Source organism: Zalophus californianus, chromosome 4 (genome assembly GCF_009762305.2).
Source record: "Zalophus californianus isolate mZalCal1 chromosome 4, mZalCal1.pri.v2, whole genome shotgun sequence".
Taxonomy (NCBI): Eukaryota; Metazoa; Chordata; class Mammalia; order Carnivora; family Otariidae; genus Zalophus; species Zalophus californianus.
In genome coordinates this window covers 21,401,432-21,416,345 of record NC_045598.1, presented here as the reverse complement: position 1 = coordinate 21,416,345, position 14,914 = coordinate 21,401,432, and the positions used below count along the sequence as shown (strand labels likewise).

At 51.0% G+C, this 14,914-nt stretch overlaps 1 protein-coding gene across 2 annotated transcripts; it reads right to left on the bottom strand.

The window, feature by feature from the left end:
- Window positions 1–127: 127 nt before the first annotated feature.
- Window positions 128–8,324, bottom strand: RAB42 (RAB42, member RAS oncogene family). Of its 2 annotated transcripts, XM_035727377.1 has the most exons (4): window positions 8,086–8,324; window positions 6,401–7,439; window positions 3,544–3,713; window positions 128–385 (listed from the first exon to the last, which is right to left on the bottom strand). In XM_035727377.1, the coding sequence occupies exons 1-2, from the start codon at window positions 8,322–8,324 to the stop codon at window positions 7,016–7,018; spliced, it is 663 nt and encodes a 220-aa protein (XP_035583270.1). In that variant the 3' UTR covers window positions 128–385; window positions 3,544–3,713; window positions 6,401–7,015. The 2 variants fall into 2 exon arrangements, with proteins under 2 accessions (XP_035583270.1, XP_035583269.1); XM_035727376.1 differs by lacking the exons at window positions 128–385; window positions 3,544–3,713 and having other exon boundaries at window positions 5,236–6,616; window positions 7,033–7,439.
- Between the last annotated feature and the right edge of the window lie 6,590 nt (window positions 8,325–14,914).

Here is a 14,914-nt window from a genome sequence, read left to right as displayed (position 1 = left end):
AGGGCCTGGCTGTTCCATCCAGGGGTCACCAGCATGGGCACATCGTCCTTGCCCTGCTTTTCACTCCCTCCCACTCGGAATTTGAGCCCAGAACCCTTCTCTTCAAGCCTCGTAGATCTCTTGAGGCTGTGCTGATGTTCCTGTTGCTCTTGGCCAAGGTGCACACCCAGAGAGGCAGCCAGCTTCTCGCCTTCCTCCGGCATCAGCTGTGCTCAGGCACCAAGTCTCTCTGTGGCCTACCACCAGAAAGAGGATGTTGAAGGGTTTCACTTTTTCCAGAACCTTCCAATGCCACTGGGTGACACTCTCAAAGGATGTTCTTTTGGTGATATCAGACAGCAAAAGGCCTCTTGCTGAATTCTGATAGTAGGAACAAGTCACTGACCTTGACAGCCAAGAAGGAATCCAGAATTAGTTTTGAATCCTCCATTGAGGACAGAAAGGGACAAAGGAATTGGGGCAGTTTAATGGAAAGAGCTGGGGGAGAGTCCATAGTTCTCAATTCTTGATCCACCCTGTGACAGGTAAGTGGCTTCATCTATCTTGAGTCTTGTCCTACCTGTATGTGGAGGGGCTGTTCATTCAGCAAGTGTTTATAAGCTGGGCCTGGGCTTGGGCCTGGGCCTGGGCCTGGGCTGGGCAGTGGGCTATACTAATGAATAAAAAACACGGGGATGGGTGCCTGGGTGGCTCAGTCGTTAAGCGTCTGCCTTCGGCTCAGGTCATGGTCCCGGGGTCCTGGGATCGAGTCCCACATCGGGCTCCCTGCTCGGCAGGAAGCCTGCTTCTCCCCCTCCCACTCCCCCCTGCTTGTGTTCCCTCTCTCGCTGTGTCTCTCTCTAATAAATAAATAAAATCTTTAAAAAAAAAACACACACAGGGAGCAGCCCTGCCATAGGGTGAGTGAAAAACTGCCTCTGTGTCTGGGGTGCCTGGATGGCTCAGTCAGTTAAGCCTCTGACTCTTAATTTCGGCTCAGGTCGTGATCTCCAGGTCCTGGGATTGGCCCTGCGTGGGGCTTGGCACTCAGTGTGAAGTCAGCTTGAGATTCCCTCTGCCCCTCTCCCCACTTGCATGTGCTTGCTGTCTTTCTGGAATAAATGGATACATATTTTAAAAAACAAAAAAACCTGCCTCTGTGCCTAGGGCTGCAAAGGAGAGCAAGCAAAGGCTGGTGTGTGTGTGTGTGTGTGTGTGTGTGTGTGTGTGTGTGTGTGTGTGTGTGTGTGTGTGTGTGTGTGTGTGTGTGTGTGTGTGTGTGTGTGTGTGGACAGGCTTCAGAGGCTGGTTGTGTGTGTGTGTGTGTGTGTGTGTGTGTAGGGACAGGCTTCAGAGGCTGGTTGTGTGTGTGTGTGTGTGTGTGTGTGTGTAGGGACAGGCTTCAGAGGCTGGTTGTGTGTGTGTGTGTGTGTGTGTGTAGGGACAGGCTTCAGAGGCTGGTTGTGTGTGTGTGTGTGTGTGTGTGTGTGTGTGTAGGGACAGGCTTCAGAGGCTGGTTGTGTGTGTGTGTGTAGGGACAGGCTTCAGAGGCTGGTGTATGTGTGTGTGTGTCTGTCTGTCTTGCAGGAGTGGGAGGGTGTCGTATGTGTGTGTGTGTCTGTCTGTCTTGCAGGAGTGGGAGGGTGTAGTGTAGGCAACTAGGTAACCCACCAGGCTGGCCTTGTGCTTCCCATTCCTCCTCAGCCTGAGCAATACCTTTTTTATTTTTTTAAAGATTAATTTATTTGAGAGAGAGAGAGAAAGCGGGGGGAGAGGGAGAGAGAAACTCAAGTAGACTCTCTGCTGAGCTCAGAGCCCAACGTGGGGCTTGATCTCACAACCCTGAGATCATGACCTGGGCTGAAACCAAGAGTCAGATGCTCAACCAACTGAGCCACCCAGGCACCCCTGAGTAATACCTTTCTTAATTGTTAGACATTTTAGGGCTATCAGAAAGACTCCATCTGGTAAGAGGATTCTGGTGCTAAAAACAGGCATATAAACAAAAAGTTCGAAAACTGTGCAGGTGCTAGGGACCAGTGGAGTTTCAGGTGGTGGACTGATGTGACTGGGTTTACATGTTAAAAGCCTTGCTCTGGCTGCCAGCATGGAGAATGGAGTTGGAAACAGGCAGGAGAAGAGCCAACCAAGAAGGTGCTGTGGTTAATTTGGACTAAAAGGAATATGGCATGCGAGGTTTTCCTGAGAAAGTACTAACCAAAAGATAGAAGTAGAGGGTGGTTGCAACAACACGGGTGAGTTTTGGACACAGAAGGAGCCATCTGGGACCACAAAGCCATCCTGAAAAGTCTCCTGTGCCTGCATGAGGGGAAGCAGGGAGGAGGAGGCCTGATGTGGACTGAAGCCTTACAGTTACCTCTAGTTAGAAAAGGCCCCAGCGCCACCCAGCGCAGCCCCATATCTTACAGGTAAGAACATCAAGATCTGGAGAGGTCATTATGTCCTGTCTGAGGTCCCTGGGCAGGCCAGGACTCAGAGCTGTGCTCTTGGTCCATTGTCCATCCTCATGGGGGCCCTGGCCTCAAAGCGCTAGTCTAGTGGGGCAACAGAGGGTGAAATCTCCAGGTGCCCTGAAGGCCTGGAGAAGGAATTGATACAGCCGGTTGGGCCAAGCCTTGAAGGATGACCAGAATTTTGACAGAGATGGAGGAAGGACATTCCAGACAAGGGAACCACACATGAAAGACCCAGAAGGAGCTTGTTAGCAGAAGGAGCTTAACACTTACTGGGCACTTAACACACAGCATCCTATTTAATCCTCTAACAAAGCTGTGGGGTAGGAATTATTCTTATTTTACCATGAAGACCAAGGCTCAGAGGTAGAGGACAGGGGCTGGGCTCCCACCCAGACATCTTCAGCTCCAGGCTGTGTGTGGAGGGCAGGATGGGTCTTCTGTCTTTACCCACTAAGTTTCAGTGGCTCCCAGAATGGGCAGTGTCTTCCGAAAGGCTCCCATGGGTGGCAGACTGGCTCTGTGCCTTCAAAAGGGCAAAAGTCAAGGATCCAGGCCTGGGAGCCTGACCTTCTCGAAGCTGCTGTGGCTGGAGGGTTGAGTCAGGGTGCTGCTTTGGAGAGGAAGTTTTGCTTGCTCAGACTAGTCTAGGGATAGACCTGAAGGGACTATTCTGGAACTTCACTCTTAGTACAGAAGCAGAACCCAGTTCACGTCTCCAGAAGCAGGACATGATCTTTAAGAACTTTTGTTATTTCCCCACAGTGTTTACTTTGGTAGTCTCTGTTCCGTTACAGCGATGAATAAAACGCTCAGGGGGAAAAGGGAACTTCCATTTTGTGAATTCTTACTGTGTGACCAGCACTGCCTTTGATTTCTCATTAAATCCTTTCTAAAATCCTGTGTGAGTTAGGTATTAGTGTCCTCATTTTCCAGAGGAGTTCACTGAGGCTTGCGGAGATGAAGTGAGTTACCAGGGTCCCACAGTTACACATGGTGGAGCTGGGAGTCAAACCCAGGCTTGACTGCAAAGCCCACCGTAATGTAGGCAGCTGGGATGATGCTGTGGTTAAGAAGAAGTGATACTTACCTGAGTGCGGCAAGCCAGTCTGGTCACCCGGGGAGAGGGGAGAGGGCTGGGGCCATCCAGTGGAAGAAGCACGTGCAAAGCCCAGGGCTGCAGGTGGTTCGGAATTTGTCAGGGCCAAGGAGGGGGAGAGGCATCACGCACTAGCTCCGGAAGGGCCAGGACTTTGAATTCTAGGAGGGGAATAGCCACGTCAAATATACTTTAAAAACTTCCCTCTGGGGCGCTGTGGATGCTGAATCAACAGGGGACACCCTACAGGCCTCAAGAGGGGCGGCACAATCTCCACTAGAGACCGCAGGGCCTGAACTGTGACAGCAATGGCACTCAGGGCAGGGGAGCAGGGGAGCGGAGGCTGCTTCTGAGCGGCTGTGGGAGGCACGACTCAGCTGGCAGGTGGGTCTGCCCCCCTCCACTGCTCTTGTCTGCTTTTCCTCTTAGCCAGTGGGCTGGGCAGGGCTGTTTTCCTGCTGCTGCCAGAATCCGACCCAGCAAAGCCACTTGTAGCCTCCAGAGGGTTTGCCACACAGCAAGGGGCTTGTGAGTGTGGGACCGGAGCCCCGAGGCACGAGGTAGGACCTTCTGGGCCTGGCCTGAGGCCGGTGGACGAGGCCTGGGTTCACCAGCTGAGCCACATCAGTTTCCCATCCTGGACTTCCTGTCTGTGAAATGGACAAGCTGAGCCCCACCTCACAGGTTTGCTTCGGGGATAATAATAAGCCACAGAATGAGCCCACAATGCATGAGCTTACGTGTGTGGTAGGAATTCACATAATATTTCATTTAATCCTCACAACAACCTTGTGAGACAGAAACTACTGTTCTCCCCATTTTACAGATGGGAAACTGAGGCTGAGGAGCGTTAGAGATGTATGGCTGCGGCCTGCTGAACAGTCCTCAAAGGAGGCAGCTGGGGACAGTGGGCAACATCTTCTTGGAGATGGACCCAGCCTTGGGAGGCCCTGGGCTCAGGCCGGTCCTCCAGTGCCCAGCCAGGATTTGGGCAGAGAAGGTCAGTTTTTTCTTCCTCTCTTCAGGGATTTGGGGAGGTTTTGAACACCTGACAGCAAAATCCCCACCTCCATCCCCAGGATGAGCTGCTCATCTCCCAAACAAGCTTTGGTTTACACTGTACTCCTATTCAGGGAAGCTCTGGGAAATAAGAAACCACAGACCAAGTTGAAGGTCACTCCCTGCTTCTTCACTTACTCTAGCTGCTCAGATCTCCAGTAAATTCCTAGAAAGAGCCCAGCTCTTTCCTTGTTCCTTACCTTGAGGCTTCTTCCTCTGCTCACTGGTTTCAGTTAACCTCACTGGGCCTTAGTCTGCACATCAGTAAAATGGAACAACAGTACCTACCTCAACTGGACATAAGAAGTACTCAGTGCTGGCCACTTTTCTTTTGGCCCAGACCGCTGCTCTTAGCTGGGCCCCTCTCCTCCCTCCCCCAGCTCTCAGCTCAAGGTCATCTTCTCAGGGAGGCTCTCCCTGACCAACTGCTCTAAAGAAATCAGTCCCATCTTTCCCAGCCCTGTCTCCAGGAGCTGTGGGCTTCAGAGCACTTACAACTGGAGATCATTTAGTTCACTTATTTACTCGTTTTGTTCTCTCCCACTAGAATGTCAACCCCAGGATGGCTTTTCTGTCATGTTCACTGCTGCATCCTCAGAGCCCAGAACAGAGTAGATGCTTTTTTTTTTTTTAATTGATGAAGGAATGATAACATTCTCAAAAACAAGTCAGTCATTTCTCTCTCCCTCTCCAAGCTTCCCCATTGGTGAAATGAGGGTAACCGTGCCAACCTTGCAAGACTATCATAAGGATGAGGGATGACTGTTTTAAGAGAGGAGGTAGGGAGGAGGCAGTGCAAAGGGAGACCCACCCTGGCCCAGCCCCATGGGGAGGAAGCTAAGAAGCCCTCCCTGACTGGAAACCTCCCAAGAACCCTAGGAAGAAGGGATTATCAGTTACATGATGCTGAGGAGGAATCCGAGACCCTCGTAAGCCCCAGGTCACAAAGTGAGTGAAGTGGCTGTGCTCTTTTTTGCTGTGGAACTGTTCCTGCCCTTTCTGTGCCTACTAGCAGAATGACACCCCCTCTACACCTGCTGAGATTCTTTTTTTTTTTTTAAAGATTTTATTTATTTATTTGAGAGAGAGAGAACGAGAGATAGAGAGCATGAGAGGGAAGAGGGTCAGAGGGAGAAGCAGACTCCCTGCTGAGCAGGGAGCCCGATGTGGGACTCGATCCCGGGACTCCAGGATCATGACCTGAGCCGAAGGCAGTCGCTTAACCAACTGAGCCACCCAGGCGCGCTGAGATTCTTACCAACATAAACACTATCTCCAGGAAACCCTCCCTGATTGCCCTAGGACATTCTCTGCCTAGCTGTTCCTGTTCCCCAGGAGGCAATTGCTGAGCTGAGGATTAGCGAGCAGACATTGATTAGAGGGTTCTTGAGATCAATACCTGCTTGGGGGAGGAAGGGAGGAAAGTGGGACTGAGCAGAGGAAGAATTTAGCTGTGATGTTGTAAGAACAATGGCCTCAATCAGCCCCACGAAGAGTGATGAAGCTGGGTTTGAGCTTCCGAGCTGGGGCAAGAGAACCGGGCCTTTAAACACTCCCCCACCCCCCAACAGATTCAACAGATCAACACCGGATGTAGGCAACCCTGAGGGGCAGGCAGTTCCCAGAGGGTGCTGTGAGCCCACCATCATCGGCAGCACTCCCAGCAGCTGGGGGAGGGGGTGTTTTAGGGGTGGGGGTAGAAGGCTGTGGGGTCTGCAGCCCTGTAGGGACATCTTGGTGCCTCATCACAGTGTCCACTATGTGCCCAACCTAGGAGATGCTCGCTCACCTTCATCCCTGCCTCCCAGATCCAGATCCAGCACCTGGCCTTGGAGTAGGGGCACTGGGCAGCGATCCTGAGGTTCAGGGCACACATTTAAGACTCATCCAAGTCTGAGAACCTAAGGAGGCTCCCAGGTAGGCTTGCCCTGAAACTCCCTGCCCAGTCCTCGCCTGTGCAGCAGCGTCCAGACTCAGCGCGTCTCCGCGTCCAGGCTCGGGAGCGCTGCCAGAAATGTCAGAGGGGAAAGAGTGGTGAGGACAGTTCTTGTATTCGGCTCCTAACAGTGTGGCTGGCTCTGGCTGAGCATGTCCCCCACATCCATTTCTCATTGATGCCCCCACCCCCACCCCCGCCGTGGCACGGGTCTTCTATGAGCCCCACTGACAACTGAGGAAACAGGCTGATGGACACGAAGCTGCACACCTGGCTTCTTAGAGCTTTCTGGCAGAAAGGGGCTGAGCTCTGAAACCCCAAACTCCGGGAGGTGTGACTGCTAGGATACTGTTTATATTAACCCTTTGGCTACATTTGGCCCTTTGCTCTCCATAAAGATACTGAGACACTCCCCATCCCAGCAGCACTTCTAAGGTTGGCACTGCTTTCACCCTTTCCCTCCCAGAGTCAACACTGGCATGGACCTGGGGGCTGCTTCCTGGGGGGGGCGCTGGGGACTTGGGTCTTGTGGATGAGCCGGACGCCCCCCCAGTCCTCCTCCAGCTTGATGTCCCCCTGATCCAGGGCCTGCTGGATTGCGTCAGCAAGGGTGCTGAAGGCCAGGTCCACATTGCAGTTATTTTTGGCGGAGGTCTCCATGAAGGCCATGCCCAGGGAGGCAGCCAGCTCCTCTGCCTCCTGGGCCGAGACACAGCGGGTGCTCTGCAGGTCACTCTTGTGGCCAACCAGTAAGAAGATCACCTTGTCCGGGCCCTGAGTGGCCACGACCTCCTGGTGCCAGTCGCAGATATGTTCAAAGGACTTCCTGTTTGTCACATCAAAGACCAGGAGGACACCCACCACATTCCGGTAGAAGGACCTGGTGATGCACCTGAAGGAGGCGGAGTGAGCTGGGAGAGGTTTATACCTTCCAGGTGCCCCCACAGGCAGGATGTCCCCCGCGTGCAAGGACTGCCTCACAAGCCCCATAGCTCTTTTCACACTGCCAGGTGCTTCTCTGCCCCCCGCCTCTGTGTCTCTCCCAACGGAGTGCCTGCGCCTCAGCTAGGGAGCAAGTTCAAGTCACCTCCTCTCTGGACCATTCCTGGAGGAAGCGGGATGTTTTCCTGACGGCAGATTTTTGCTTCCCGCTCTCTGCCTGGCAAACTCCTACACAACCTTCCGGGCCATCCCAAACCTCTCTTCCTTTCCCATCTCCCTGACACCTCCCGCTCTGCTCGCTCTGCTCCGGTGGGCTCTCAGCAGCCGGGTCACCCATCCCCCCAGGTCTCCGTGGCAGGACCCCTGCGCCCTCCCAGCGCCAGGGTCTCAGGCCTCTGGCTGGGGGGCTTGGCCCACCCGGCTGCATCTGTGGAACGAACGACTCCACGTGGAGGGCCAGAGAGCAGGGCAGGGACCCCCAGACCTGTACCTTGGCCACTGAGGCCGAGCCCTCGCGGGGGGGGGCGGGAATAACCGCCCTGGAGGCGGGGAGCACTGACCGCCCCCCCAGGTCCCTCAGCCCGCCCGGCTCGCACCTGAAGCGCTCGTGGCCCGCGGTGTCCCAGAGCTGCAGCTTGACTCGCGGCCCGGCTCGCAGCTGCAGCTTGCGGCTGTAGAACTCGACGCCCACCGTGGGCGCCCACTCGGACTCGGGCTCGGGCTCCGCGGCCCCGGGCGCGCCCGCTACATAGCGCCGCAGCAGCGACGTCTTGCCCACGGCCGCGTCCCCCAGCAGCGCGATCCGGAACTGGTAGCGGCAGCCTCCGACCGCCATAGCCCGCGTCTAGCCGCCCGAGGCCGGCCGCCCCGCCCGCCCCCCGCCCCGAGGTCAGCCGCCCCGGGGGCTGACCCCGCCCCTCGGCCCGGGGCGCGAGACACCTGGGCACGTGCTCTCCTGCCTGGGGGCCCTAGTTTCGTCCTCTAATAACCCCTGCTTCGCGGGATGGTAGATTAAAGAAGGCAGTGTCGGGAGGAGGACGAGCGAGGGACGAGAACCAAACGCGCCCTGGCCCGAGACTAAGACCGCCCGAGCGTTCACCGCGTTCCGCCGGCCGGCTTTTCTCCAGCCCCACTCTCCGGGCAGTGCCCTGGTTGGGCCCCTGTTGCTGGAGCTGGAGGCACCACTCTAGAAAGCTGATGGTTTATAGGTGTCCTTTCCCCACCCAGGTGCTCCATTAGCCCTGGCCGAGGGCCTCCCAGGGCCTCCCGTTTCAATGGTCGGGTTCAATGTTTAACAGCCCCCACTGCATCCTCAGCACCTGCCTGGGGCGGGGCCTCAGGGCCCAGAGAGAGATGCCGACAGGGCTGGTAGGAGGCCGGACAGACGTAGGCAAATGCGATTCCAGAGAGAGTACTGCTGGCCTGTGGTCTGGACAACTAACATTTATGAGGCCAGATGGTCAGTTCTTCACACTCTGCTGGTGACAACTTTGAGAGGGCCATAGTGTGCCTATTTTAGAGCCAACGAGACTGAGGCTTGTCTCAGGTCACAGAGCAGAGCTGAGACTCATATCTGAGTTTGTCTCACTCTTCATTACCCCCCTGATGCCACAAAGGGGGACTGCAAATCAAGTGCCAAGAGGAAGAGGACACAGTGGTCAGGTCCCCATGGGTTAGTGGCAAAGGTAAGGCTGAGACATCTGCCTCCAAGAGCCAGTCTACCCTCTCCAGTCAGGCCTTCGGGAAACCCCGGTTATCAAGGCTGGAGTTCTGGCTGGTCCCAAACAGCTCGTCTATTGGTTTAATCTCACTGTCCCAAAGTGGGTGGATTTTACCACTTTAACTTGTTTTGGCAAATTGGTGGTGAGGCGAACTCCTCGCTGTTGCCAACAATCAAATCATTGTATTTCCTTCTCACACAAACTTGTAAGGTGTTCTTATTCTCATTTTTACAAATGAGGAAACTTGAGGCTCAGAGATAAAGAATCCAAGGTCACTCAACAAGGAGGACAGACGAGCTGTCAAGTTTACCCAAGGCCAAAGACTTATTTGCTATTTCTGTGTCTGACAGGACAGGTTGAGGATCTGGGAAGGCCCAGGTTTTCTTCTCACTCTTTTTTTTTTTTTAAGTGGATATATGTATGTGTGTATGTAAGTAAATAATCTCTACACCCCAAGTCGGGCTTGAACTCATGACTCCGAGCTCAAGAGTCTACCAACTGAGCTAGCCAGGTGCCCCTCTTCTGGCTAACTCCTAGCAAGTCAGTAAGAAGCCATTTTGACAGGTCTCCATGTAATCTCAGTCATGGGTCACCTGCATGGTAGAGCCTGAAGGGGCCCATGTCTCTGCTTGTCCCCTAATTCTAGGAGTAGGAGAGAGAGGAGCCTGAGAATCCAGGAATCCCAAGGAGCCTCAGGGAGGGTGTGTGTTCGGGGAGGAGTCCTTCCTGCCAGCTTTACCCAAATTAAGAGTTTGTCCCTCTCCCACCTTCCCCACTGACTCCTCAGCTGAGATATTTTCTCCACCCCACTCTGTTTACCTGGAAAAATATTTTTGTGTGTCAGGTCCCTACGGATGCCTCTAGCCCCTTCTTTACTCCCCACTGGTACTCTGAGCCCCAACCGTGCTCAACACCTTTCCTGTTCTCAGCCCTCTTCTCCTCTTCAAAGGGCCAGCTCCTACTACATGACTTTAGGGTACAGCCCTGTCCTCAGAAAGCCTCTGACCGGCCAGTGAGGTCACAGACCCTTTTGTCCACTGCATTAGCGGTCTCCCTCCTAGGTCACTCAAGGGCAATGATCAGTGGTAGTATCCCCAGTGCTTGGCACAAAACAGGAATTAAGTAAATATTAATGGTAGAAAGAATGAGTGAAAGTGGATAAATGCTATTCGCTCATTAATTCAGTCAGTCAAATCCCACAATAGGGCTGGACTCTGGACTCGGAGCTATAGGCTCAGAGAAGACCTTGTGCAGTAGGTGATTCTGAAGCTGGGGCTCCCAGGACGAGGGCGAGCTGGGGAGTTCAAGGAGGAAGGGCACTCTAGGCAGGGGCAGCTGGACAAAGGCAGAGAGGCATAAAACAGCTTGAAAGGCAGTTTGAACCCAGCATTCCCAGAAGCCTTTGTAGTCAGCACCCGTGGCAGTGCACTGTCAGCACTGGGCTCTTGGAACTTCCTCTCCTAGAGGCTCCTGCTGTGGGCGAGGGTCATGTGCTTGCATTCTGCAGCGAGCTCCAGAATCCAGATGTCAGCTGACCTTGCCAGAGACTCGCTATGTGATTGAGGCCCGGCAAGTGACCTTCCCTCCCCACCCTGCTTCCCCTTCTGCTAAGTAAGGCAAATCATGGTGCCCACCTCACAAAGTAATCTGGAGGAGCTGTGCAACACAGCAGGCGAGTTAGGCACATCTGCATGAGAGAGATCTAGGTTTTAGTTCCAACCGCCCTCTTACTAGCTATGTGGCCTCTGCCAAGTTTTTAATCGTTAATTCGTTTACTTTGTATTTGTTTCAATAAGTGCTAGCTCTCTGTTATATACCAGGCACTTACACAGCAGTGAAAATAAAAACACACAATTCCTGGTCTTGGGAGCTCACATTGTAATGGGGAAGACAGAAAATAAACCATATATAATGTGATGTCAAGAAGCAATAAGTGCTATAAATAACAGTCAAGCAGGACAATGGCTTGAAGGGTGACAGGGTGCTACATCAAAATAGGGTTTTCTTTTTTTTATTTTAAAAGATTTTATGTACTGGGGCGCCTGGGTGGCTCAGTCATTAAGCGTCTGCCTTCGGCTCAGGTCATGATCCCAGGGTCCTGGGATCAAACCCTGCATCCGGCTCCCTGCTCCGCATCGGGCTCCCTGCTCCGCGGGAAGCCTGCTTCTCCCTCTCCCACTCCCCCTGCTTGTGTTTCCTCTCTCACTGTGTCTCTCTCTGTCAAATAAATAAAATCTTCTTTTTTAAAAAAAAAAAGAAAATTAAAAAAAAGATTTTATGTATTTATTAGACAGAGAGTGTGCACAAGCAGGTGGCAAGGCAGGCAGAGGGAGAAGCAGGCTTCTCACTGAGCAGGGAGCCCTATTCAGGGCTCCATCCCAGGACCCTGGGATCATGACCTGAGCCGAAGGCAGATGCTTAACGACTGAGCCACCCAGGCGCCCCTAAATAGGGTTTTCTGAGGAGATGACATTAGAACAGAAAACCAGGGGAGTGAGGGAGTAGTGTGGGTGTCTGTGATATCCAGAGAGGATAGTTCCAGGCAGGAAGAACCGCAAGAGCAAAGGCCCTGAGGTGGGATCAGGCAAGGGATGCTCCAAGCAGAGCAGAGAGGCTAAGAGAGCAGAATGAATGCGGGAGCAAGTGGTGGGTGATGAGGGCAGAGAGGAGGAAGAGCCAAATCACATGTGGCTTCAGAAGCCATCATGGGACCTCAGCTTTTATTCCAAATGTCTTGTGAAGTCAGTGGAGATTTTGGAGCAGGTGAATAATGTAATGTAAATTTTTTCTTGGTTTTTAATTTTTACATCTTAATGGGGGTATAAATGACACACAGTAAACTGTACATATTAGAGAGTATAATGTAATGACTATTTTTTTTAAAGATTTTATTTATTTGACAGAGAGCGAATGAGAGAGCACAAGCAGGGGGAGTGGCAGAGGGAGAGGGAGAAGCAGGCTCCCCACTGAGCAGGGAAGCCCCCTCCCCATGCAGGGCTCCATCCAAGGACCCTGGGATTATGACCTGAGCTGAAGGCAAACACCCAACTGACTGAGGCACCCAGGCACCCAATGTAATGGTTTGTGATGTAAGTGTACATCCATTAACCATTACAACAATCTAAATAATGAGCATATGGGCGCCTGGGTGGCTCAGTCAGTTAAGCGTCTGCCTTCGGCTCAGGTCGTGATCCCAGGGTCCTGGGATCGAGCCCCACATCGGGCTCCCTGCTCGGCGGGAAGCCTGCTTCTCCCTCTCCCACTCCCCCTGCTTGTGTTCCCTCTTTCGCTGTGTCTCTCTCTGTCAAATAAATAAAATCTTAAAAAAATAAATAAATAATGAGCGTATATCATCCCCAAATTTTCCCATTGTTATTTATTTGTTTGTTTGTTTATTGTAGGCTCCACGCACAGTATGGAGCCCAGTGGGGGGCTTGGATTCATAACCCTGATATCAAGACCTGAGCTGAGATCAAGGGTCAGATGTCTAACCAACTGAGGCACCTATCTCCATGTCCTTTTTAAATTCCCTTCTCCTGTCCCCCCAACCCTGAGAGTTTTTAATTTTGATGAAATGTAACTTATTAATTCAATATTGTACTGGAGGTCCTAGCTAATACTGTAAGACAAGAAAAATAAATAAAAGGCATCATTGGAAAGGGAGAGGTAAACCTCTCTTTATTCACAGACATGTGAAAAGTCTTAAGGAATTTACATAGGAGCTACTAAAACTAATAAATGAGTTTAGCAAGGTTGGAGGATACAAGTTAATATGCAAAAATTAATTCTATATACACTAGCAATGACCATTTAGAATTTGAAATTGATAAAAGTAATACCATTTACAATAGCATCAGAAATATGAAAAACTTAGGGACAAATTTGACTAAAGATATACAAGATCTATATGTTGAAAATTATGAAACACTGTTGAGAGAAATTAAAGATAACTTGACTGAATGGAGAGCTATACCACCTCATGGGTGACTCAATATTGTTAAGATGTCAGTTCTCCCCAAATTAGTCTACGGATGCAATGCAATACCAACCAAATCCCAGTAGGCTTTTAAAAAAAAATACAAATTAGCTGATACTAAAGTTTACATGGAAATGCAGAAGACTCTGAATAGTCAAAACAATTTTGAGAAAGAACAAGTTTGGATGATTTATACTACCCTATTTCAAAACTTATTAAAAAGTTACAGTGGGGCGCCTGGGTGGCTCAGTCGTTAAGTGTCTGTCTTGGGCTCAGGTCATAGTCCCACAGTCCTGGGATCCAGCCCTGCATCGGGCTCCCTGCTCAGCGGGAAGCCTGCTTCTCCCTCTGCCTGCCTTGCCCCCTGCTTGTGCTATCAAATAAATAAATAAAATAAAAAATCTTAAAAAAAAAAGCTACAGTAATCAAGACAGTGTATTATTGAGTACAGAAACAGACCTACACATATGGTCAACTGATTTCTACAAAGGTGCCAAAACAATTAGATGGATAAAGATAATCTTTTTCAACAAATGAACATGGAACAATTTGAGAGCCTTTTGTAAAAATAAACTTTGACTCTTACACCATACACAAAAATTAATTAAAAATGAATCCTAGATCTAAATGTAAGAGCTAAACTATTAAGCTCCTAGAAGAAAACATAGGAGAAAATCTTTTTTTTTAATTTTTTTTGAAGATTTTATTTATTTATTTGACAGAGAGAGACACAGAGAGAGAGGGAACACAAGCAGGGGGAGTGGGAGAGGGAGAAGCAGGCTTCCCGCCGAGCAGGGAGCCCGATGCGGGGCTCCATCCCAGGACCCTGGGATCATGACCTGAGCCGAAGGCAGACGCTTAACAACTGAGCCACCCAGGCGCCCCCATAGAAGAAAATCTTAATGCCTTTGAGCTAGGCAAAAAAATTTAAACTAGGACACAAAAAGCACAAAGCATAAATAAATAGACATATTGGACTTCACCAAAATTAAAAACTTTTGCTCTTCAAACATCGTGGCTGGTGTGTTGAGACCAGACCATAGGGAAGAATGGCAGAATGGGGGAGACTAATTAGGAGGCTTACTGTGATTGTGGGTGAGCAGTGATAGCATCAGTGGGGTGGTAAGGAATGTCTTACCATCTTAAAGGTGGAGAACACAGGATTTGCTGACGGATCCGAAGTAGGATGTTACAGAAAAAGACCAGGGTCCCTCCAAGGATTTACTGAGACTGGGAAGAGCCGGTGTGGAGGAGGAAAGGCTGTGTTCTGAGAAGCCTATTTATTAGCCAGGTGTGGGTGTCCAGAAAGCTGCAGGGTGTAAGGTCTGGAGCTCAGGAGAAAAGAGGCTGGAGAAACACATTTGGGAGTCACCCGAAAGTTTCTTTCTCTCAGAGTCTATTGTTTACTCCATAAAATGGGAATAATAGTAGTACCTACTTTTTAAAGTGTATATTAAGGATAAAAATTAATGAAGAGTTTAAGCACAGAATAGATATTTAATTCTTGACGACTACTTGTTTTTACACTGACGCTTACTCATTCCACTGTGCTCGTGGCACAGTGACTCGGAGCGTGGTCTCTGCGGTGGACTCGTGGATTCCAGCCCTTACCTCGTTAGCTACCTGGGTGATGCATTCCTGTTTTCTTATCTGTAAAGTGGGTATAACTATAACTATACACAGGGTTATTATGAAAACTAGCTGAGATAATGGAGCATCATTTACCTA